We start from the raw sequence: 25,351 nt of genomic DNA on the forward strand, positions 1-25,351 counted from the left end.
AAAAACATTTATCTTGATAAATTATTCTATTCCCTAATTCTTTTTCCTATAAACGAATATTTGCCCCAGTTTGTCCTCTTGAATTACAACTTTATCTTCATATTGTGATGTTTCCTACTTTTAAAACACTACTCGGCGTTATGCGTCTACTAATGTAATTCTAGGCCATCTCTCCACTGTCAGCTCGGACCATACGCTTAGTCGAGCAGCTCGTCTCCTTACCCTGAAGTCTTCCCAGCCCAAAGTTTACAACATTTTCGTCGGCTGCTTTCCTTTGGGCCTTTTCCAGTTTTCTTATACTACTGTAAACGTATAACAGCTGTAAATTATTTTTATGTAGTTTAAATACTTTTCTTTACTGTAAATCACTTCACTCTTATTAATCGAAGAGAAGTTAATCAGCAAGTATTCTCTTTCTTTCTTTCTTTCTTTCTTTCTTTCTTTCTTTCTTTCTTTCTTTCTTTCTTTACCTGTTTACCATCCAGGGTTCGTTTTTCCCTCGGACTCAGCGAGGGATCCCACCTGTGCCGCCTCAACGGCAGTGTCCTGGAGCGTGAGACATTGGGGAGAATGACCAGTGCCTCGCCCAGGGGGCCTCACCTGCTATGCTGAACAGGGGCCTTGCAGGTGGATGGGAAGACTGGAAGGGATAGACAAGGAAGAGGGAAGGAAGTGCCGCCCGGCATTTGCCTGGAGGAGAAGTGGAAAACCACCGAAAACCACTTCGAGGATGACTGAGGTTGGAATCGAACCCACCTCTACTCATTTGACCTCCAGAGGCTGAGTGGACACCGTTCCAGCCCTCGTACCACTTTTAGAATTTCGTGGCAGAGCCCAGAATCGAACCCGGGCCTCCGGGGGTGGCAGATAATCACACTAACCACTACACCACAGAGGCGGACAGCAACTATTTCTGTATAAAATAATAATTGGTATAATATACGGTAGCGATTTACTTGCTAGAGTGAAACTTCAGTGTAAAGCTAACTAATCTGAAGACACGGCAACCATTCTACTGTGGACATTCCAAGTCAGTTAGTCAAAGAAATTCGCCACTGGTGAACAGTTCAATAAAATAGCCTTGAATGTTAATAATATTGATTTTGCAATGCCAGTTTGCGAATTTCTGCTTCACATTGGTTTACACATAACTGACTTGTGAAGTTCCTTTATGGTTAGTATTAAGCTGATTGTGCTAAATATTCCCAATATATTGCTATATACTGTACATCACTTCATTGTAAATTTTGTCTTATAAGTAGAGCATTTGCTATTACTGTAGTTCTTTTTCACTAATAATATGTATTAATGCATGTATTATAATTTAAAAACTAAATACTGTACATCATTTTTGTTTTATGAGTAGAGTATTTCCTATTACTGTAGTTCTTTTTCACCGAGCTCGATAGCTGTAGTCGCTTAAGTGCGGCCGGTATCTAGTATTCGGGAGATAGTGGGTTCGAACCCAACTGTCGGCAGCCCTGAAGATGGTTTTCCGTGGTTTCCAATTTTCACGCTAGGCAAATGCTGGGGATTACCTTAATTAAGACCACGGCCTCTTCCTTCCCACTTCTAGCCATTTTCTGTCCCATCGTCACCATAAGACGTATCTGTGTCGGTGCGACGTAAAGCAACTTGTAAAAAGAAAGTTATTTTTCACTTATAATATCAATTGATGCACTTGTTATAATTTTAAAAAATGATCGCTGTACACGAAGTTGCTCGGTTTGTCAGCGAGAGAGACTCATTTTGTTTATTCTGATTTGTTCTATTCTCTTTCCTTTCCTTTTTCCTTTCGACCATTGTACGTCTTTTCTAAAATGTTCTATGTACGTACTACGTACTGTCCTTTGTAATTGGAGGTAACTTCTGTAAAAGGCAATGTTTAAATAAATTAATTAATTAATTAATTAATTAATACTAACTCCTTCAAATACCTAGGAGAATGGATAACCCCAAACACGAATGAAGATCAGGCCATGAACAGCAGATGCATCAAATTGGAAAATGCCTACCACCTATGTAAGAGCGTGTACAAATCCAAATCCCTCTCCCTTAACCTCAAAATCAGGCATTACACTACTGTAGTGAGACCGTCAGTACTATACGCCTCAGAATGCCCAAACATGGTAAGAAAAGGGCAACTTAGAAAACTGGAGCTGAAGGAAAGATCCTGAGAAAAATCATGGGCCCTATTAAAGAAGAAGGCAAGTACAGAATCAGGCACAACAACGAACTGTACCAACAATTGGAGAGCATTACAACATCTATGAGGAAGAGGAGATTGAACTTCTACGGTCATGTCATGAGAATGGACAATCAGACGCTCACCTCCAGAATCTTCCACACCATCTCTAGAGGGAAAGCGACTAATGCCAAGTGGGCAAGACTCGTCAGAAAAGACCTTCAAGAATTGGACATTGCTCCCAGTGAAATTTATGACAGGAATAGGTACAGAACGTTGACCAGAACATGAAACTCTCCCCAGTCACTAACAGAAAAAACAGTACGTCCGGGAGGAGGTGTGGAATGGACTCAGGAGCGAAAAGATATTCACAGTGCAAGAATGAAGGAGTACTGGTCAAAGAAGAAAGCTGCTAGAGATAAGAACCACGTGGTCCATAGCAGGCCCAAACGGAAGTAAAAAAAATAAATAAATACTCACTTATGTTTGTATTTAGATTTCGAATCCATTTAAATATTGTGTCACTCATCCCGGGGGGAAGCCAGATGAGTCATTTTTCTGATTTTCTTTTTCGGTAACTGACTAGCTTCAGTGTTTTCCATTCTTTGACACTGACAAGATACGTCAAGAAATAGCGAAATTTTACTTCCAGAAAATTACGTAAGGTAAGGGTTATTCTGCCCGAAGGCAGGTCCGAACCTTCGCAGAGGTGCTCCTGAGCCGGAGTTTACGTGCGGTAGGGTGGCCAGTTCCTTTCCGCTCCTCCATTCCCTTACCCCCGCCCCCACCAACAGCGCGTGGCAACCCATCCAACTCCTGACCACGCCCAATGTTGCTTACCTTCGGAGATCTCATGGGATCCGGTGTTTCAACACGGCTACGGCCGTTGGCCTCCAGAAAATTAAAGAATACAAAACAGTCCCCTGTAAGAACCAGTTAAGTTGAGTTATCTTCTTTATATTCTGAATGTCGTTAGTGAAAGTGGTAACCAGATAAGTCAGTTTGTCTTGTGCATAGTATTTTTTCTGTTGTTATTGTGAACGTGGGCTATCATTATTGTAAATAAATTATAAAGAGTAGAATGTTTATTTATTTATTTATTTATTTATTTATTTATTTATTTATTTATTTATTTATTTATTTATTTAATTTCTTCTTGTTTCGTTTCGGCCAACTAAGGACCACGTCATTTCAACGGTTTCCCTTGAGCTTTAATATTGGTCCAGTATTCCTTCATTCGTATACGGTATTGCTCCTTTCGCTCTTTCGTCCATGCCTTTCCAGTTTTCATCTTCGGCTTTGGTTGGAAACTCTGATGTTCTTGGAGTTTTTTCTTAAGTGGGACACGCTCCTGGATATATTCAAATTAGATCCCAATCTCCTGCAGATCTTTCTGTACCTCACGGAACCATGCCCCCTCTGCCTTTTTCTCTTGGAGGAAAGTGAACATTCATTCATTCATTCATTCATTCATTCATTCATTCATTCATTCATTCATTCATTCATTCATTTATTTATTTATTTATTTATTTATTTATTTATTTATTTATTTCGTTAAGGCCATCTATGGACCACGGTGCTTGTGTTTTAGCTGTTTCTTGATGTCATCGTCGTTGTTTGCCACAATTGGTGTTCTTAGCGGTTGGTTTGGCAGCTGTTTTCTTGTTGGCACCTCGAGCTTTTGTGATGTCCAGTAGTCCTTCATTTTCCGGCTAAATTCAATCTTACGTTCCTCAGACCATTTCCTGGTCTCGTCTTTTGGTCTGTGGATAACTTCTGTGAGGGATGTTACAAAGGATTTCGTTTTAAGAGTTGTATGATAGTTACTCAGATCAGCTATGTCGTTTTGATTTATATGGAGTTCCGAAAGGTCCTTCTCCACTTGCTTCATCCACACGAATCCAGTAGCTTTGCCCTTGTTAGCAGCCTTGAAGATCCTATGGGATAACCTATTTGAGTCCATTCTGGATAGGTGTCCGTAAAAAGCCAGTCGCCTTCTTCTGATGGCATCTATGAGATTTTTTTGGTGTTTATATAGCTCACGATTTGGTTGATACCATCGGCTTCCATCTGGTAAAATTCTTGGTCCCACTATCCGTCTCAGGAACTTTCTTTGTTGTACCTCGAGGGCTCCTAGTGGGGTCTTCTTATTAAATATAGACACTCTGCTGCATAGAGGACTGAAGGTCTGATTACTGCATTGTAGTGTCTTAGTTTGACGTTCATCGACAGATTTTTTGAAGCATATAGCTTTCTACAGGCATGGTAAGCCTTATCTAGTTTGAGTCTCCTGTGTTCAAGAGCCATTGTTTCGCTGAGGTCCTCTGAGAACCATTCCCCAAGGTACTTTACACTTTTGACTCTCTTGATGTAGATATTATCACTGACTCTCATCTTTCCAGGGGCATCTTTGATGTTAGTAACAAACTCGGTCTTTCCTACGTTGATCAAAAGACCCGTTTTAGCCGCTATTGAGTGCAGTGTTTGGAGCTGAGTAGTAGCCTCCTGTATTGAACCCTTGAACTTACCATTCCATCGTTGGTCGGCCACGGCTGCTATAGTAGAACAATTTAGAACTCTTAAATCTTGGGTCGTTGCGGGAATAAATTCGGTCACGATCTTAACCAAACGATGGGGTTCAGAAGAAAGCCTAACTACTTGAAATGAGGAGCAAAAATGTGCTTACTAACTTTTATTTAAACTGAAAGAGCACGATAACATCGTTAATTTAATATGCATTCTTGCCACAAAACATAAAAACATTTAATTATTGATTTTTGAAAAGTTCCTAACACAGTCACATTACATAGCGTCACTTCGTTTCTTCCAATGTCGAAGAGTTGCTTCAGAGAAGCTAATATGTTAGTGGACAGCGAAACTGAAAAACTGAAAAATGGAAGACCTGAAAACCGGGCGCCTATTTCCAAACGAGAACTGAGAGTTAATCCACACGATCCGTGGAAAATCTGACTTTCAACAATTAGAACGCCTGATTTTCTCTTAATTAAGGTTATCCACCAGTCAAATACCCTTCACGGATACGGAACATCCGCCGAATGGACCCTTAATCGAACCAAACTGACTATCAGTTGCTTTGGATAGGTTGCGAAATATTATGGGAAAGCATGGTGTTCACTACAAGTTAATGGCATCATTCACAATTGAAATAAAATTCCACCATGTATTTGTCATTCATGACACCCTTAAGTGATACGTTAATCCCGATGCTAACTGTGCATCACCCAAACAACTGTTCGGAAGGAACCAACAACCACATGATCCGGGAGGATCTTACGTTAAGTCGTTCTAAAGGAACAAAACTGCGAAATGCAGGAAACACTTACTAATCATGCATTTAGAAGAAATGCCAAACACTGAAGTTAATCAAAAAGTGAAAAGTCACTTGAAAATATTATTATTGAACCGATTTTCAGGTTAGAAATGGGTTTGTTATACTTAATAAAATTACCAGTCCACGCTAAAATTTACTACAAATTTAAGGAATTCTTTCCCTTGACAACAATGCTACCAGTACAGATCTCTCTATTTACTGTCTGTCCCAACACACTACTGGTAAAGTGATTACTTACTTACCTACTATGAATAAGAATGAAAATACGACAAGGTGAAAATAAAATAAAATACTGGCTGACGAATCGAAACCGCATTCGCAACTCAAGTCTCATTCTAAAACACTGAGTGTCAATATGCACACTATCAAACGAAAAACGGACGTCAAACGAGGAACAATGAAGTTCGTAAAAATAAATTAACATCTCAAAGTCATACAGCTTAACACGCACGAAGAAACACAGTAAAAATATTTAATCTAGATCGGGTCGATGTCCCGCACTTGGACAGCCCTCATTTGTCAACAGCAGTCCCGTTATCTCAATGAGAGCTTCGCATAGACCCCCTACAATAAATCATATCGCACTGTAATGGCTACCTTCAACCAGGCCACTTCACAAAAGAAACAAAAGACAAAAAAATCTAAACTGAGACTTGAGTGTGTACAGCTACCCTCCCAGACCTATCGTCGGGCTCACTTGAAATCTGTACACCCTAAACCTAATCAGTATATACATGATGCCTTCCAAATCCTATCGTCGGGCGTGACCTAGGACGTCTCATCACCAATGACTCCAAGAATAAACACGTGACGTCCTAAATCTATCGTTGGGCGTCAAAGTGGGTCGCACCACGTCTCCCTTAACATATCAGGCGAACCGCAATTTCCAACAAACCTCCAACAGTAACACTGAATCTGGTCAGACAAAAAATACGCACGACGGAACTACGTCTCTTATCAAAAGAATGCAAGTCGAAACACGGTAAGTGCCTACCTCTCAAAAAAAATACAAGTGTCTACCTCATCATAATATGTGAACTCAAAAATAAATAGACGTGACGAACGATTCTCCACCTCGAACACAATCTCAGCCTGTGCACTGAAGTGTCAGGGCTACCAATGAAAATTCCCAACACACGTTTCCCTTTTAGTGGATGCCTTCAAAATAATAATCATCACCATCACATTCGAAATTCGCAGATCGCCTATCATCAATTCCAACCATCTTATCCATGACCTCTCCGATGAACAAATTAAATATGACCCAACCGCGTGTCCAAAGTGCTCTTCAATCCGTGAGGCCGTACCTTATCTTAACAAAAATCACTGGATGTTTACTACCCAGACCTTTACATTTTACTAGAGTCGTTTTCACTTGGAATCGTTCTATCAATTTACAATGCTTCACATCATAGTCGTCTCAAGTTCGGATTGATTGCGGAAAACAATACAGCCTGTTTCACACAGCCTGTTCCTAAATACTTCCTCTACCAAAAATGTCTCAACACTCTTTCTCATCGCTTGATTCCAGCGGTAACGCTTCTCTCTCATCTCCACGTACATATAAATCCATCGCTTTCAATCCCTTTTCCTTCAAGACCCTTTTTCATACTTCGATCCCCTGGTGAAAACGACAACCATTTTTAAGCACATCTCTGACTTTACTATAATTACGACTTTCGAACCTCAAAAATCCAAGAGCACACATCGACCTTTCGCAATTCAAGTATACACGATGTCTCAAAATTTTCTTCCCATTAACGACTGTAACTCTAACAAATTTTATTGACATTATCTAAATATGCCTACGATCCTTGTAAAAATAACTGGTTAAATGTAATTTAACAGAGAGGAATTCCCTTATCCCGCGGTAAACATTATTATTATTATTATTATTATTATTATTATTATTATTATTATTATTATTATTATTATTATTATTATTAACCAGCATTTCTGAATGCAACTGACACCTGAGATTACAATATTCGCCACGACAAAATTGACACTTATAACGTTCACAAATCCGCACTTTGAATGATATCTCATCTCAACACAAAATTTTAAGCGTCGCATTTTACCGTTCTAGACATGAAATTTACACACTGAAAATTTTCACACGCTGACCAAAATTTACAACGCCTTTCGCCTGATAATTACGAATCTCACCCGACAATCACCTGGAAATTTGGTTAGGACAGACAGTAACTAACTACTAACTACAACATAATATAAAATAGACAGACCTGCACATTGGTGACATTCTCAGCATTCTGATTGCATCATCTCCAGCAACCTCGTACTTAGCCCCTCATTTTCACAGATAACATTTTCATATTTAAAAACTCACTCATCCAAACACTACCCTTCACACACACACGAGATTAAAATTACCATAAATAATGCATTTTCTTTGTAACTTGCACCACGAACTTCCCTCGTTCTGCAGTCGGCTATAACTGTCTGATGCGTCTCCCAGAGTGGTTTCTCTCCCCGTTGTTTCAACAAGAACAGGTGTTCGGCCGATAAGGGAGTCGAACTATTTTGAATCGCTTCCCCCAGACCTTCTTCACTTACAAGAGTACAGGAAATGATAAAAATAAAATCTGCTGTGTATTTTTCAACCAGCCTACACCTTCCCAGTTCGTCTGCAAACGTTCACAGCTTCTCCAATTCACTTTTCTTCTTACTAAATATATGGACTTTAGCCACGAACATGTATTGAAATATTGTCGGTCAATCTGGCGCGAAATTCTAATGACGACGGGCACGAGCTCCCGCGGCCTCAAGTTCCAGATCGACACTCCAAAATCTACGGTGGGGGGGTTTCTTTTATAATTTCCTGAAGGACGCTATCCCCTCTATGAGGCTCGGTTGTGAAATCTGCCAAATTTGCTTCTAATAAACCGATTTTGATAAGATTTGTCCCAGAACTCCGGACAGACTTGCACTTATGTTCGATGTTAATTTTATAATTTTTCTGCACTCACAACATGAGAAATAAATTGTTTCTGCCCGTGCGTTTCGCGCGTTTTTCTTCTGCCCACGACCTTGGCACGTGCAACTAGCTCGCTGTTCTCACGCTAACACACACTTGGGCTTAAATGCATCTAAAATTTTCCCTGGTGTCACTACCTCCACAGAGGGTATATGAATAATTTTGCTTATTTATTTCTTCCTTTACTATCTTGTCAAAATCCCTCGTTGTGCAGAATTCATTAATTTAGAAAATTGTCGGGCACTCGAGTTCCACCGAAGTGTCCCGGCAATCCACGAGCTCGCCTTGCGGGAACCTTCCCACGCAACATCGGGCTCTTGGGAGCGCAAAAATGGCTGCCCTCAAACATACAGTAGTTTCTGAATACCAAATAAATATTTGAGAAAAATAAAAATTTTTCTCACCGTAGAATTATGGGTTCATAATCCACCTACAACCACGAAATGTTTACCCAGAAAGGGGAAATATTTAAACAGATATATTCCTTCAAAATTCTAAAATGTACATGGGAATTTTGATACAGATGAACCATGATTCTACGTAAACTTTTCCAGCCGATCTCACTCTTGACGTAGGGCTCTGTTACTTTCACGTATTTCCCTGTTTTCTTCTTCCAACAATAGGATCGCGTTACAGATGTCATCAACAAAGTCTTCTCTTAAGAATGAACATCGTAAACATTCAGCGTCTTTCTCTTCTTTACTCCCGCTGCTTGCCTGTCCTTGGAGTGGTGCCTCGACCTGTCTTCCTCTCGACGTGACGATCATATTTACTGGTTGTACCTCTTCTTCTTCTTGTTCTTCTTCTTCAGTGACCATTTCCCCAGCTGGTAAGGCTGCGTCATCCTGTAGTGGAATTCTTTCTTCGGCTCTATGATAAACCTTTAAATTTTATTGGGTTGCCATCATCATTGAATTGGGAGTTGCTAGGAGTCTGTTTCTGGCTGTTATCGATGTTATGTGCGTCATTTGGTCGTCTCTCCTTCAGAATCTGGGATGAAAGACTCTGAACCTCTTCCTACTGGGAATTTGAAGTTGTTTTTCTTCTATCAAGAGTCGACATTGACTCCTGCTCAAAATCTGGCGCAAACGGGTTCAGACCGGAGTTTCGCTGGTCTTGCCTATGTGCCTTCTGGAATTCCAGACTTTCAGCCCCGAAACAATCGGTGTTGACGTCCTGGCGCTGTATAGCCCCCTGCCATTTCTTCCTTTCGTGGTCCTTCCTTAACCCGTCGGTGTACTGAACACGTTCACGGTACCGTTCATCCTCATCACGGCGGAAGTTCTGGGTTCGATTATTTCCCCAGTCCCTGCGGTTATTAAGTCCATTCCTGAAATTCCTCTGGTTTTCTCTGTCCCCATCGTATCGCCTCCAGTAAGGGTTCCTCCTTTGTGGATAATTCCAATTACCCCTACGCCTTTTCCAATCCTCATTTCGTGGATGCGAGGGTTCCCAGTTATTCCGAAACTCACGCCTCCGCTCAGTTGGCTGTGGTTTCCCCTGCTCAGGTGCCTCTGGACTTCCCTCTGGGACCTGGCTAACAGTGTTTACATGTTGCTCGTGCGATCGTCCCCCTCTGGGTGCTATTTGATTATGGGTATGATCCAATTGCCTAAGGATCATTTCTGCCTGCATGGGGGTCTCTACCTTTGATGCAATGAGCATCCTTTGTACTTCGGGAGGTAACTGCTTCTGGATGGCCTGTACCAACTCTTGCTCCGAGGGCGGCGCCTCAAGTTCTCTGAACTTTACCATTTGTGCAATAAAGTATTCACTGAACTTTGTAGGGCCTATTGCATTATACCGACGTGAGTATAGCTCTAATCTAAGACTCTGCTGAATTTCCGTACTCCAAAATTTATTAAGAAACGCCCTCTGGAACTCATCAAAGGTATCAAAGTGGTATCGGAAGCCTTTAAACCATAAAAGTGGTGCCCCCTCTAAATATCTTTCAGCTACCCTCAACTGACGTTCCTCAGGAATCTTGGCGTCCCGGATGTACTCCCTGAGATCCTTAAGAAACCCCTTCGGCGTGGTATGTGGACCTCCATTAAATTTCTTGGGCTGGTCCTCATGTAACTTGATCATGTTAATAACGTTGGTGACCCCTGAGCTTTGAGATCGACTGGTATCTACATTCGAGCTCTGACCGTTATTATTCACATGATTGATATTTGGCAATTGACCACTGAGGTCAGAGTTAACAGCTGTCGATGCTTGACTCAATACTTTGTCCACCTTGGACTGCATATCTACCACGCTGCTAATCCAACTGCTCACTTCGCTCTTAATGAACCCAACTTTCTTGTCTGTCTCTTCCTGGGCTGACGTGATTTCCCTTAAGTCCTGTTCTATACTAACTTGCCTGTCGTTGAATTCCCTGGTATGTTCGTTTTTCATTTCAACTAACTCCTCTTGAATTTCTTTAATTAAAATTTCGGAGTCCTCATTAGCCGCTTGGAGTTTACTAATTGCTTCCTCATTAACTTGCAACAGTTTCTTCTCCATGGTTTCGGTTTTTGACAATACCTGACTCTCCAATTCCACACTAATTTTATCTACCTTATTGTTCAGTGACTGAATGTCTGCAGATAATATTTGACGTTGTTCCTCTATTATGGTTAGCGTTTTCCCCTTTTCCTTATCATTGGAGATCCGCATCTCTACGACCTGTTGTGTAATGTCGTCCTTAAATTCAACCTGGCTGTCGATCAGCTGCTTATGCGCCGCCTGGCTTTCCAGTAAATGCTTGTCAAGTTCCTTTCTCATCTCATCCTGACTATCACATAACCTACTGTACATGTCGTGGCTTTCGTCAAAACGCTTGTCCATATCGGTTTTTAAACTGTCATGGATTTTGGAAAACTGTTTGTCGAAATCGTTCTTTAAACTGACCTGCACTTCCGCAAATTGTTTGTCAATTTCATCCCTAATTTCCACTTGGCTATCATCAAAACGCTGGTTGAGTTTACCTATCTCACCCCTGACTTCCTCTTTAAGTTCGGTGCACATAGTGCGTGTCTCATGAACTACATTCTTCAATCCAGCCTTCAACTCATCACTAGACTCTCTACACCTAGCCTGGGTATCCTCGATACTACTCTGTAACTCCTCGATCTTACCATCCAAACTTTCATTATGAGCCTTCATGTCCTCTTTCAAATTCTCCCTCTGGACTTTCGCGTCCTCCATCTTGCTATCAAAACTTTCTAACATTTGCCCTTTCGTATCCTCCATCTTACTATCCAAACCGTCTATCTTACTATTCAAGTTCTCACTCTGGACTTTCATGTCCTCTATCATCTGCATTAACTTCTCCAAGGTCGCCTGACCTTCCATCTCACAATACCACAAAGAATACAATAATGAGTACGCTGGCTGTTGATGCAACCAGAATACTCCAAACTACTAAGGAAAGAATTCACTATCTACTGCGTTTTCACATACAAACGCTGTTATAATTTAATACCGAAACTGACAACATTCCAACAGTTGTCTTATAAAATTTTGTTTACATGGCTGGTATCACAAACTCGTTTAATAAAAAGAAAATCTGAAGTTAATAAGTTATTCTGGAGAAATATCCCAAATAGTTTCGCTTCCGTAAATTAAGTAAATAACGAACATGTTAGCGCATAAACTTTGAATGTAATTCAGCATTACCACTTCCAAAATTTATATTGGCCACATGACATAAGCTTCAATACAGCTTTAAATACTGGTTTCCTAAAATGCATTGTGACTGTTATTATTATTATTATCTACCAAGTAGTTACGCTCCTCATTAAACGTGTTAATATCTAGCACTCTCATTGGGCATAATTCGTTTTACTGTGGCTCAGCCATAAATTTCACCCGCTTGTATTATTTATAATGTGGCTTAGGCCTCAACATTATTTTAGATTTTTCTAACATTTATTTTCAATATATAATTTCATTATCGTTATCGTGGCATCGTATCGTTATCGTGACTTTGGGCTCCTCATCGTTATCGTGACATTAAGGCCCCAAAGTTGATGGCGCCACTTCTACTGAACCCTTGAACTTACCATTCCATCGTTGGTCGGCCACGGCTGCTATAGTAGAACAATTTAGAACTCTTAAATCTTGGGTCGTTGCGGGAATAAATTCGGTCACGATCTTAACCAAACGATGGGGTTCAGAAGAAAGCCTAACTACTTGAAATGAGGAGCAAAAATGTGCTTACTAACTTTTATTTAAACTGAAAGAGCACGATAACATCGTTAATTTAATATGCATTCTTGCCACAAAACATAAAAACATTTAATTATTGATTTTTGAAAAGTTCCTAACACAGTCACATTACATAGCGTCACTTCGTTTCTTCCAATGTCGAAGAGTTGCTTCAGAGAAGCTAATATGTTAGTGGACAGCGAAACTGAAAAACTGAAAAATGGAAGACCTGAAAACCGGGCGCCTATTTCCAAACGAGAACTGAGAGTTAATCCACACGATCCGTGGAAAATCTGACTTTCAACAATTAGAACGCCTGATTTTCTCTTAATTAAGGTTATCCACCAGTCAAATACCCTTCACGGATACGGAACATCCGCCGAATGGACCCTTAATCGAACCAAACTGACTATCAGTTGCTTTGGATAGGTTGCGAAATATTATGGGAAAGCATGGTGTTCACTACAAGTTAATGGCATCATTCACAATTGAAATAAAATTCCACCATGTATTTGTCATTCATGACACCCTTAAGTGATACGTTAATCCCGATGCTAACTGTGCATCACCCAAACAACTGTTCGGAAGGAACCAACAACCACATGATCCGGGAGGATCTTACGTTAAGTCGTTCTAAAGGAACAAAACTGCGAAATGCAGGAAACACTTACTAATCATGCATTTAGAAGAAATGCCAAACACTGAAGTTAATCAAAAAGTGAAAAGTCACTTGAAAATATTATTATTGAACCGATTTTCAGGTTAGAAATGGGTTTGTTATACTTAATAAAATTACCAGTCCACGCTAAAATTTACTACAAATTTAAGGAATTCTTTCCCTTGACAACAATGCTACCAGTACAGATCTCTCTATTTACTGTCTGTCCCAACACACTACTGGTAAAGTGATTACTTACTTACCTACTATGAATAAGAATGAAAATACGACAAGGTGAAAATAAAATAAAATACTGGCTGACGAATCGAAACCGCATTCGCAACTCAAGTCTCATTCTAAAACACTGAGTGTCAATATGCACACTATCAAACGAAAAACGGACGTCAAACGAGGAACAATGAAGTTCGTAAAAATAAATTAACATCTCAAAGTCATACAGCTTAACACGCACGAAGAAACACAGTAAAAATATTTAATCTAGATCGGGTCGATGTCCCGCACTTGGACAGCCCTCATTTGTCAACAGCAGTCCCGTTATCTCAATGAGAGCTTCGCATAGACCCTCTACAATAAATCATATCGCACTGTAATGGCTACCTTCAACCAGGCCACTTCACAAAAGAAACAAAAGACAAAAAAATCTAAACTGAGACTTGAGTGTGTACAGCTACCCTCCCAGACCTATCGTCGGGCTCACTTGAAATCTGTACACCCTAAACCTAATCAGTATATACATGATGCCTTCCAAATCCTATCGTCGGGCGTGACCTAGGACGTCTCATCACCAATGACTCCAAGAATAAACACGTGACGTCCTAAATCTATCGTTGGGCGTCAAAGTGGGTCGCACCACGTCTCCCTTAACATATCAGGCGAACCGCAATTTCCAACAAACCTCCAACAGTAACACTGAATCTGGTCAGACAAAAAATACGCACGACGGAACTACGTCTCTTATCAAAAGAATGCAAGTCGAAACACGGTAAGTGCCTACCTCTCAAAAAAAATACAAGTGTCTACCTCATCATAATATGTGAACTCAAAAATAAATAGACGTGACGAACGATTCTCCACCTCGAACACAATCTCAGCCTGTGCACTGAAGTGTCAGGGCTACCAATGAAAATTCCCAACACACGTTTCCCTTTTAGTGGATGCCTTCAAAATAATAATCATCACCATCACATTCGAAATTCGCAGATCGCCTATCATCAATTCCAACCATCTTATCCATGACCTCTCCGATGAACAAATTAAATATGACCCAACCGCGTGTCCAAAGTGCTCTTCAATCCGTGAGGCCGTACCTTATCTTAACAAAAATCACTGGATGTTTACTACCCAGACCTTTACATTTTACTAGAGTCGTTTTCACTTGGAATCGTTCTATCAATTTACAATGCTTCACATCATAGTCGTCTCAAGTTCGGATTGATTGCGGAAAACAATACAGCCTGTTTCACACAGCCTGTTCCTAAATACTTCCTCTACCAAAAATGTCTCAACACTCTTTCTCATCGCTTGATTCCAGCGGTAACGCTTCTCTCTCATCTCCACGTACATATAAATCCATCGCTTTCAATCCCTTTTCCTTCAAGACCCTTTTTCATACTTCGATCCCCTGGTGAAAACGACAACCATTTTTAAGCACATCTCTGACTTTACTATAATTACGACTTTCGAACCTCAAAAATCCAAGAGCACACATCGACCTTTCGCAATTCAAGTATACACGATGTCTCAAAATTTTCTTCCCATTAACGACTGTAACTCTAACAAATTTTATTGACATTATCTAAATATGCCTACGATCCTTGTAAAAATAACTGGTTAAATGTAATTTAACAGAGAGGAATTCCCTTATCCCGCGGTAAACATTATTATTATTATTATTATTATTATTATTATTATTATTATTATTATTATTATTATTATTATTATTATTAACCAGCATTTCTGAATGCAACTGACACCTGAGATTACAATATTCGCCACGACAAAATTGACACTTATAACGTTCACAAATCCGCACTTTGAATGATATCTCATCTCAACACAAAATTTTAAGCGTCGCATTTTACCGTTCTAGACATGAAATTTACACACTGAAAATTTTCACACGCTGACCAAAATTTACAACGCCTTTCGCCTGATAATTACGAATCTCACCCGACAATCACCTGGAAATTTGGTTAGGACAGACAGTAACTAACTACTAACTACAACATAATATAAAATAGACAGACCTGCACATTGGTGACATTCTCAGCATTCTGATTGCATCATCTCCAGCAACCTCGTACTTAGCCCCTCATTTTCACAGATAACATTTTCATATTTAAAAACTCACTCATCCAAACACTACCCTTCACACACACACGAGATTAAAATTACCATAAATAATGCATTTTCTTTGTAACTTGCACCACGAACTTCCCTCGTTCTGCAGTCGGCTATAACTGTCTGATGCGTCTCCCAGAGTGGTTTCTCTCCCCGTTGTTTCAACAAGAACAGGTGTTCGGCCGATAAGGGAGTCGAACTATTTTGAATCGCTTCCCCCAGACCTTCTTCACTTACAAGAGTACAGGAAATGATAAAAATAAAATCTGCTGTGTATTTTTCAACCAGCCTACACCTTCCCAGTTCGTCTGCAAACGTTCACAGCTTCTCCAATTCACTTTTCTTCTTACTAAATATATGGACTTTAGCCACGAACATGTATTGAAATATTGTCGGTCAATCTGGCGCGAAATTCTAATGACGACGGGCACGAGCTCCCGCGGCCTCAAGTTCCAGATCGACACTCCAAAATCTACGGTGGGGGGGTTTCTTTTATAATTTCCTGAAGGACGCTATCCCCTCTATGAGGCTCGGTTGTGAAATCTGCCAAATTTGCTTCTAATAAACCGATTTTGATAAGATTTGTCCCAGAACTCCGGACAGACTTGCACTTATGTTCGATGTTAATTTTATAATTTTTCTGCACTCACAACATGAGAAATAAATTGTTTCTGCCCGTGCGTTTCGCGCGTTTTTCTTCTGCCCACGACCTTGGCACGTGCAACTAGCTCGCTGTTCTCACGCTAACACACACTTGGGCTTAAATGCATCTAAAATTTTCCCTGGTGTCACTACCTCCACAGAGGGTATATGAATAATTTTGCTTATTTATTTCTTCCTTTACTATCTTGTCAAAATCCCTCGTTGTGCAGAATTCATTAATTTAGAAAATTGTCGGGCACTCGAGTTCCACCGAAGTGTCCCGGCAATCCACGAGCTCGCCTTGCGGGAACCTTCCCACGCAACATCGGGCTCTTGGGAGCGCAAAAATGGCTGCCCTCAAACATACAGTAGTTTCTGAATACCAAATAAATATTTGAGAAAAATAAAAATTTTTCTCACCGTAGAATTATGGGTTCAGTATGTCATTTGCCAATAAAGTCAAATCGTCAGCAAAGGCTAGGCATGGTATCCTTAGGTTGTCGGCTTTAATCCCCATCCGTAATCCAGTGTTCTCTGGAAGGAATCTCATCCACTCTCTAATTATCTTTTCCAGAACGCAATTAAATAATATACATGAGATGACATCTCCTTGTCTCACCCCTGTTTTAATGGCGAAACTCTCCAAGAGTTGTCCTCTAAACTTTACTCTGGCTGTGGTATTGTGGAAGGTGGCTTGCACCAGCCTATTGATCTTGTCGTTAAGTCCTAGTTCTCTTAATGTCTTATAAAGAGTAATTCTATCTATTGAGTCGTATGCTTTCTGGAAGTCGACAAATATAGCTACCCATTGCCGGGCTCTTGACTTGCTGTATTGAAGGATGGTCTTCAGATTTTGTATCTGCTCGGTACCGGATCTCGATGCTCTGAACCCTGCTTGATATTCTCCTAACTCTTTATCCAACTGTCTTGTTACATGGCGTTCCAGAATCTTGGAAAATATCTTATAGGTAACAGCAAGGAGTGATATTCCTCTGTAGTTACTGGGATCTGTTTTGCTTCCCTTCTTGTGGATTGGATGGATAATGGCTGACGTCCAATCATCTGGGAGCCTCTCACTAGTCCATATGTCCAGAATTACTTTATGTATGTTCCTGAAGGTGTGTTCTCCGGCATGTTTTAGCATTTTTGCTACTATCCCGTCTTCCCCAGAAGCTTTATTATTCTTGAGTACCTTAATTATATCTCTGACTTCTTCATAGGTTGGAGGAGGGATAAACTCAGTATTAGGGTTAGTTGGTTCTGTAACTTGGAGACGTTCAAGAGGTTCTTCTGCATTTAAGAGTCCTTTGTAGTAGTTATTTATTTAGGTAATATCCAAACACAATACAGGAGCCCTATTTTACCATAGGTATATTAGAGTTAGTTTAAAATCACAACAAAGAGAATTATTATAAATTTAGTTTACATAATATTTTGTCAATGAATGTGAGAAACTCCACATAAAAACATTATCTCTTGAGCACACGATACAGTGGTTTAGAAAGGTCCGGCTTAAAACCATTCAGGTGATACTGTAAAAGATATCTTCTCATTTCAAACACAGAACACTCAAATATCAAACTATTCGCTGTCTGAATTGATCCACAAAAGCGTAAGTAGCCGTCTGTAACATAAGTTAAAAGCGTTCCAAATACGATTTAAATTTTCCACGACCAGTAAAAAATTCAGTGAAAACAAAGTTCGGCACTAATGCTTTACACAATAGTCGATTTTCAACTTCCGGAAAAAAATATTTCGCGTAACAGGTCCTTTCAAATTACATGTCCTTATAATATTACAGTGATGTAAAATATATTGCCTAATTTGTCTTTGAACATAGCATATTGGAGATTTATGGTATGAAACATCCAAAAGAGACGTAGCAGCAGATTTAGCTAACGAATCTGCTTTTTCATTACCAGTAAACCCAGTGTGACCTCTAATCCAAGATGTACAGATGTGAGAACACTCCTGAGCTATTGCTCTGATGTTGACAGCTATTAGTAGTGAGTTAACACAGTTGCCTTTATTAACGAGAACCATTAACTCTTACCGCCTAATAATACACAAAATGTGACTTACACCACTTTAGTTGTGATTGGTCCACATACGAAAATAATGCCTGGTCATTATAGGCCAGTCAATTTCACTCACCATCCAAAGCAGGTAACTCATATTTTTTTAATTAAACAAAATTGAATTCAAATCATTATTTCAAAGGAAACGACTTTTCCGTATGCGAAATTCAAATGATCACAGACATGTCTCTTCGTCATGGCCATCCATCAACGGCTGCTAAATTCAGATGTCAACCAGCCATAAGACGTTGCCTGCACACTTGCAAGGTAACATTGTCTGGCCATCCATCCATACCTTACATCACAGCCTGCACGGTTGCTAGGTAACATTGTCTGGCCATCCATCCATACCTTACATCACAGCCTGCACGGTTGATAGGTAACATTGTCTGGCCATCCATCCATACCTTATATCACAGCCAGGACGGTTGCTAGGTAACACTGTCTGACCATCCATCCATACCTTACATCACAGCCTGCACGGTCGCTAGGATTACACTTCCGTCTTACTGAATTCCGTTTCGTAAATTTTCAGATGACCTCCATTATAAGACATATATCGTTGCGCTTGCAAAAATCACTATGTGAAATATTTTAGCTTAGAACTTTGGCCGGTAAGGTTCGATACTGTACAACAATTGTCCAGGAATTTTCGCTGTTCATAATAGATGTGCTGCGGGTCGGTATATCTCCAAAAATATTACCACAGAATTGTAAATAAAGGGTAGAGATCTCTGCACATGGTTGTAAGGATGTTTAGATGTTGTGGTAAGGATGTAAAGGAGAGGGTGTATAAGTCTATGGTAAGTCCCCAACTGGAGTACGATTCCAGGATGTGGGACACTCACCAGGATTAAGTTACTTGATTCGAGAACTGAAAAAAAAAATCCAAAGAAAATCAGCTCGATTTGTTTTGGGCGATTTCCGACAAAAGAGTAGCGTTACGAAAATGTTGCAAAATTTGGTGTGGGAAGACTTGGACAGATGGCGTGCAATGATATAAGTAACCCAGTAAGTTTGAGTGATCTTTTTAAAAGTAGGAAAGATCACAATATGAAGATGAAGTTGGAGTTCAAGAGGAAAAATTGAGGTAAATATTCGTTTATAAGAAGAGGAGTTAGGAATTGGGACAATTTTTCCAAGGGAGATGTTCAATAAATTTCCAAATTGCAATTATTTAAGAAAAAACTAGGTAAACAACAGATAGGAAATCTGCCACCTGGGCGACTGCCCTAAATGCAGATCAGTTGTGAATGATTGATTGATTGATTGATTGATTGATTGATTGATTGATTGATTGATTGATTGATTGATTGATTGATTGATTGATTGATTGATTGATTGATTGATTGATTGATTGATTGATTGATTGATTGATTGATTGATTGATTGATTGATTGAGCTGTTTTATACAACGGCAGAATGCTTTAACAACATCTGGTGGCAATCAGTGGTTTCGTGTTGTTTAAAAAACTGCTTTCCCTCATTTGTTTGTCTTATATTGTTATTCTCTGGAATGAGTAATAGCCTACGTCCTTGTATTAAGTTATATATTTAAGATTATAGTCTATTTTTCTCTTTTATCCCCTCCTCTCCTCCCAGCGGGTGGGAGCGATAGAATACATTCACGCAGTGGCGGCTGCTCTTTAAGGGCACAAGGTCACGTGCCCTCCCAATCCACCCTTGTATAAGATATGGGCCTCCTTGCTTTTCAGGTATACATTAACATAAGGAAATAATCGAAATTAGGGTATTTACATCATCATGGCATAAATACAACCAATTACATGTACATATGCTTCTATTCTGCTAGTCCCAGTGCTAAATGCAGCAACTCTGTGCCTGAGGGAACGTTCCTGCTACTTTTCGCTGGGCATGTGGACGAGGGAGAACACTGCAAACATTACAGGACTCTCGGTCACAAGCTCATGTGCCCGGAGCTCATCCCACACTGTTGGGACGGCGGCGTGGCTTCTAACGGTCTATCCCTTCACCCTGGAGTGCTGTTCGAAGGCTGCAAACTTGCTGTTCAAGTCAGTGTGTTAGTAGTTGCGAAAGCAAGTGCGAGTGAGGTGTGTGATATTTATAAATCCAACAATTTAATCGTTATATTTAGTAGTTTCTTCGTAAGGATAAAAACAGTCCGAATGATATTGCTGCCTTTAATTCAGTGTTCATTATTTGCTATACAACATTCTTAGTTAAACGATCCAGGGGCGAATTTCTTCTTCTTCTCCTTCTTCGTTTAGGCCTACAGTGGAACACGTGTTTCTTAACTCTGGCGAACTTATTCCTTCATTCTAGCGCTATGCATATCTTTCCTTTCTTGAGACCATTTCACTCCTACTCCTGGACGCAGTGATTTAGCTGTCAGTGACTGGAGAGAGTCAAATGTCTTGACTAACTTTCTGAATTTATCTTAGTTGTAAATGTTAGTGTGATCAATGTTTATGTAGTATTGTATGCCTTTCCGAACTAGATTCGTCCATTTGGCATTTGTTCCTTTCCCTATAGATATACTGTTGATGATCCTTGAAGTGAGTCTCTGGCTGTCCATCCTGACTGTGTGACCATAGAATATTAATTAGTCTTCTCTTCCTCATAGCTGTTGTAATAGTCTCGATTTACTGTACAGTTCCTTGTTGTGTCTCAGGGGCGTAGCCAGGGGGGGGGGGGTTACTGGGGGTTAGAACCCCCCCCATTGAACTTTCACAAAAAGAAAATAAATAGAAACTGACAGTAAACAATAAACTTCTTTTATGTGATCAAGATAAACTCCCTGCAATCTACTGCTTGTTGAGAGTGTTTGCCACCCTACCTGTCACCACTGCAGCCAGTGAGAGATCATTTTCAACATTAAGACGCCTTAAAACCTACCTCAGAAATACCACAAGTGAAAGTCGACTCAACGGGTTGGCTCCCTTGAACATTCACAGAGACACAGTTGTAAAACCAACAGATGTGTTAAATTTATTTTCTAGGAAGCCTCGAAAATTAGATTTTAGATTGTAAACTGAACACACCGTTTGAGATAAAACTGCTGACCTCGATCATATTGTTCTTGTTCTGTATTTTAAAGTAAGAATTTTGTAGTGTATTGCAATCTGAATGTCACATACAGTAATTCACTCTTGTATCAGTATCCTTATGACAGTCATGCATGCACGTACCAGACACGCACAAGCACTTTCATTATGTTATATCTTAATTTTGTAACTGTAACCCCCCCCCCCCATTGGCCGATCCTGGCTACGCTACTGTTGTGTCTGATTCTGTACCCATCTCCTTCTTTAATGGGACCCATAATCATTCTGAGGATCTTTCGCTCTTTCATTTCCAGTGTTCTGAGTTGTCCTTTCCGAGTCATGTTTAGGCATTCTGAGGCGTACAGTACAGACGGTCTTTCTATGGTATTTATTTATTTATTTATTTATTTATTTATTTATTTATTTATTTATTTATTTATTTATTTATTTATTTATTTATTTATTTATTTATTTATTTATTTCTGCTCTCGTCTGTGTGACCCCCTCAATTCATACCTCACGAGCCACCACTTCATCCGCGGTATCTCCTGCCTGTCGTACGAGGCGACTAAAAGAGGAACCCACGGGTTCTCAACTTCAGATCGTGGCAGGCTCTTCACGTCAGTCTTTCTTATCTGACTTCCCCTGGCCAACACCTGTTTCTCTCCAACTCCAATCGTGTTAGGTTTACGAAGCACAGGGAGTCTTTCATTTTCACACCCTTCGAGGCCAATACCTTCATTCTTCAAAGTGTCGGACCTCTTCCAGTTAGTGGTAATGTGGGATGGTTGCTAAGTTCTTCTTCCTCTTAACAATAACCACCACAACACTACCACCACTTTATAAGCAAGAAATAGTGAATAAATCCTTTCTCACAGTGTTGGTGTCAGCCAAGGCATCAGACCATAAAACTAGACCAAAGCCACAAGAAGTGCCAACCCCCCCAAATGGGCTAAAATAAAGGACGAATAATAAGAAGACGGCGATGTTTCTCTTTCACTTCGCTCTGAAATAAATGCACTGTGTACTGTATTCAGTGGTAACTGGATTGTTCAGTCATTAGGTCCTACTCCGTGGCTAAAAGGTCAGCGTTGAGACCTTCGCTCTAGAGGGTAACGGGTTCGATTCCCGGTCGGGTCGGGGATTTTGCTAGTTGCTTTTACGTCGCACCGACACAGATAGGTCTTATGGCGACGATGGGACAGGACAGGCTTAGGAATGGGAAGGAAGCGGCCGTGGCCTTAATTAAGGTACAGCCCAAGCATTTGCCTGGCGTGAAAATGGGAAACCACGGGAAACCATCTTCAGGGCTGCCGACAGTGGGGTTCGAACCCATTATCTCCCGTATGCGAGCTCACAGCTGTGGGCACCTTACCACACGACCAACTCGCCCGGTGGTCGGGGATTTTCATTGCATGTGATTAATTATTCTGGCTCGGGGACTGGGTGTTTGTGTTTGTCCCAACATCTCCTCTTTATATTCACACAGCACAGCACACTACCAACCACCACATAAACATGCAATAGTGATTACATATCTCTATATATGGTTGGTGACAGGAAGGGCATCCGGCCGTAAAACAGGGCCAGATCCATATGCGCGACACAGTTCGCACCCGCGACCTCACAGGTATGGGAGAAGCGGAAGAAAAAGAAAAAAGTCCAAGGAATAATTTTCTTCTTCCCATTTAAACTCACGATCTTGGCTTACAAACGATTACGATTATGCCGTCAATCACAGGCACCGTATTCGAGGTATTTGCATGTTGAACACCCCCGATGTAACTTGAAAATTCAAGTCTATTCCTACAATTATACAAATCCAAAGGCAACTGGCATTAGTACTAGGATGTTTACCGAACTCGATAGCTGCAGTCGCTTAAGTGCGGCCAGTATCAATTCGTGAGATAGTGGGTTCGAACCCTACTGTCCTAGCCCTTTCCTGTCTCATTGTCACCATAGGTTTAAGATCATGAGACTAGTTCTTTTAACGCCAGTGTCTACCTCTACTGCTGGACGTGCATCCTTCTCTACTAAGTCTGTCATGGATCAACAGCGAGTAAACGGTTTACTGTAGGCTACATATTATTCATTCCTACAGGGAAGACGATCTACATTTAAATTAGGATAAAACAGCAAACGAGTTTATCACCAAAAATTAAATTCACAGACTTTAACATGAGAGGGATCAATCTTCTGTGGTGCAATAATTATGAATCATGATTTTATTAATCCACTTTGAACATGAAAACTTATAGTGTTTTTGTTCATTATATGAATGAACAGACTCTGAATATAGTTATCTGTGTTTAGAACATTCCTCAATACACTAATAGTAGCTGTGCAATTCGGGTCATGTAGCTATCAGGTTGCATTCGGGAGATAATGGGTTCGAACCCCACTGTCGGCAGCTCTGAAGATACTTCTCCGTGGTTTCCCATCTTCCCATCGTTGTCACAAGACCTATCTATGTCAGTGCGACGTAAAGCAGATAGTAAAAAGAAATTCTTTACTGTATTGTTCAGAATTACTACTCGACATAAAATTATACTTGTTAACTTAATAATGGCATTTTTAAAGGTGAGCCAGATCAAAACGTGCGGCGCAACAACATCGAACGGCCCTGGCCTACCAAGCGACCGCTGTTCAGGCGGTTAGCTCCTTCATTGTTAAAGGGAGAACACCTGGAATTAATTTCACAAGCCATTTACTAATGCATTAACTAGAAATGGCATGCGACACATCCGTTGTCTCCACTCCGATACGCCCTAGCACGCTGGAGATGTGTCTCCTGCTACGGACTATATCATGTCACGTTCATCTTCCACTCTCTTGTCGTCCTTCGCGCTGTCTGTAATTTGTCACGGTGCTGATTCCCTCGCGTAAACACATTGAGATTACTTCGGTCACGGAAAAGACTAAAACTGTCTCCCAGATTCATTTACGGTTAATTAAGATCCAGCTTGTGAATCAGGCTACCGTGTACCGTTGTTACTCAAGGAAGTCGAAGACAGCTAAAGTCAAGGTTTCCACCGCACCTTTAGCAATACAAGTAAGATGCTACGGTACTCACCAAAATGAGAAGTGACATCTTCACAGCAGGAGGTTCACGAAGAGAAAAATATCCCTTTGTCAGTGTTCAGTTTTCTCCTATCCTACAAAATGATACACATATCCACAGCGCTCACTTTTCACACTTCACAGTCACAACTTATTCACTTAGTCCCGCTGACATCACACTTTACACACATACGGGAGTGGAGGTAGGTTCGTGTCTTACTCTCCCGCCGAGCTCTCCCTCGCGACTGAAGACCAGCAAGTCGCGGTACCTGGCCTTTCTCTCGCCAGCGCCCGCGGCATACCAGTGTTGCCGACACAGCAGCTCTGGATCCAGGATACCCCCGGTTCGTTGCTACTGACTGTTCATATTCGCTTTCTTAGTTATTATTATTATTATTATTATTATTATTATTATTATTATTATTATTATTAGTAGTAGTAGTAGTAGTAGTAGTAGTAGTAGTAGTAGTAGTAGTAGTTTAGTTTATTTTTAGTTGCTTTACGTCGCACCGACACAGATAGGTCTTATGGCGACGATGGGACAGGAAAGGGCTAGGAGTGGGAAGGAAGCGGCCGTGGCCTTCATTAAGGTACAGCCCCAGCATTTGCCTGGTGTGAAAATGGGAAACCACGGAAAACCATCTTCAGGGATGCCGACAGTAGTAGTAATAGGCCTAATGTTATTGGCTTTAAGTCCCACTAACTACTTTTTATTACGGTTTAGGAGACGCCGAGGTGCTGAATTTTAGTCCGGCAAGAGTTCTTTTACGTGTCAGTAAAACTACCGAGCACCTTCA

At 40.5% G+C, this 25,351-nt stretch overlaps 1 protein-coding gene across 1 annotated transcript in view; it reads right to left on the reverse strand.

Annotated features, from left to right (window-relative positions):
• The window catches only part of LOC136860408 (chaoptin), a 239,596-nt gene extending 214,816 nt beyond the window's left edge, over window positions 1–24,780 (reverse strand). Inside the window, exon 1 of the mRNA XM_068229947.1 lies at window positions 24,568–24,780. Coding sequence (XP_068086048.1) covers window positions 24,568–24,585 — 18 coding nt within the window. The 5' untranslated portion in view covers window positions 24,586–24,780. The remainder of the gene's footprint in view (window positions 1–24,567) is intronic.
• Window positions 24,781–25,351: the final 571 nt, after the last annotated feature.

The sequence above is a fragment of the Anabrus simplex genome, chromosome 1, assembly GCF_040414725.1.
Source record: "Anabrus simplex isolate iqAnaSimp1 chromosome 1, ASM4041472v1, whole genome shotgun sequence".
Taxonomy (NCBI): domain Eukaryota; kingdom Metazoa; phylum Arthropoda; class Insecta; order Orthoptera; family Tettigoniidae; genus Anabrus; species Anabrus simplex.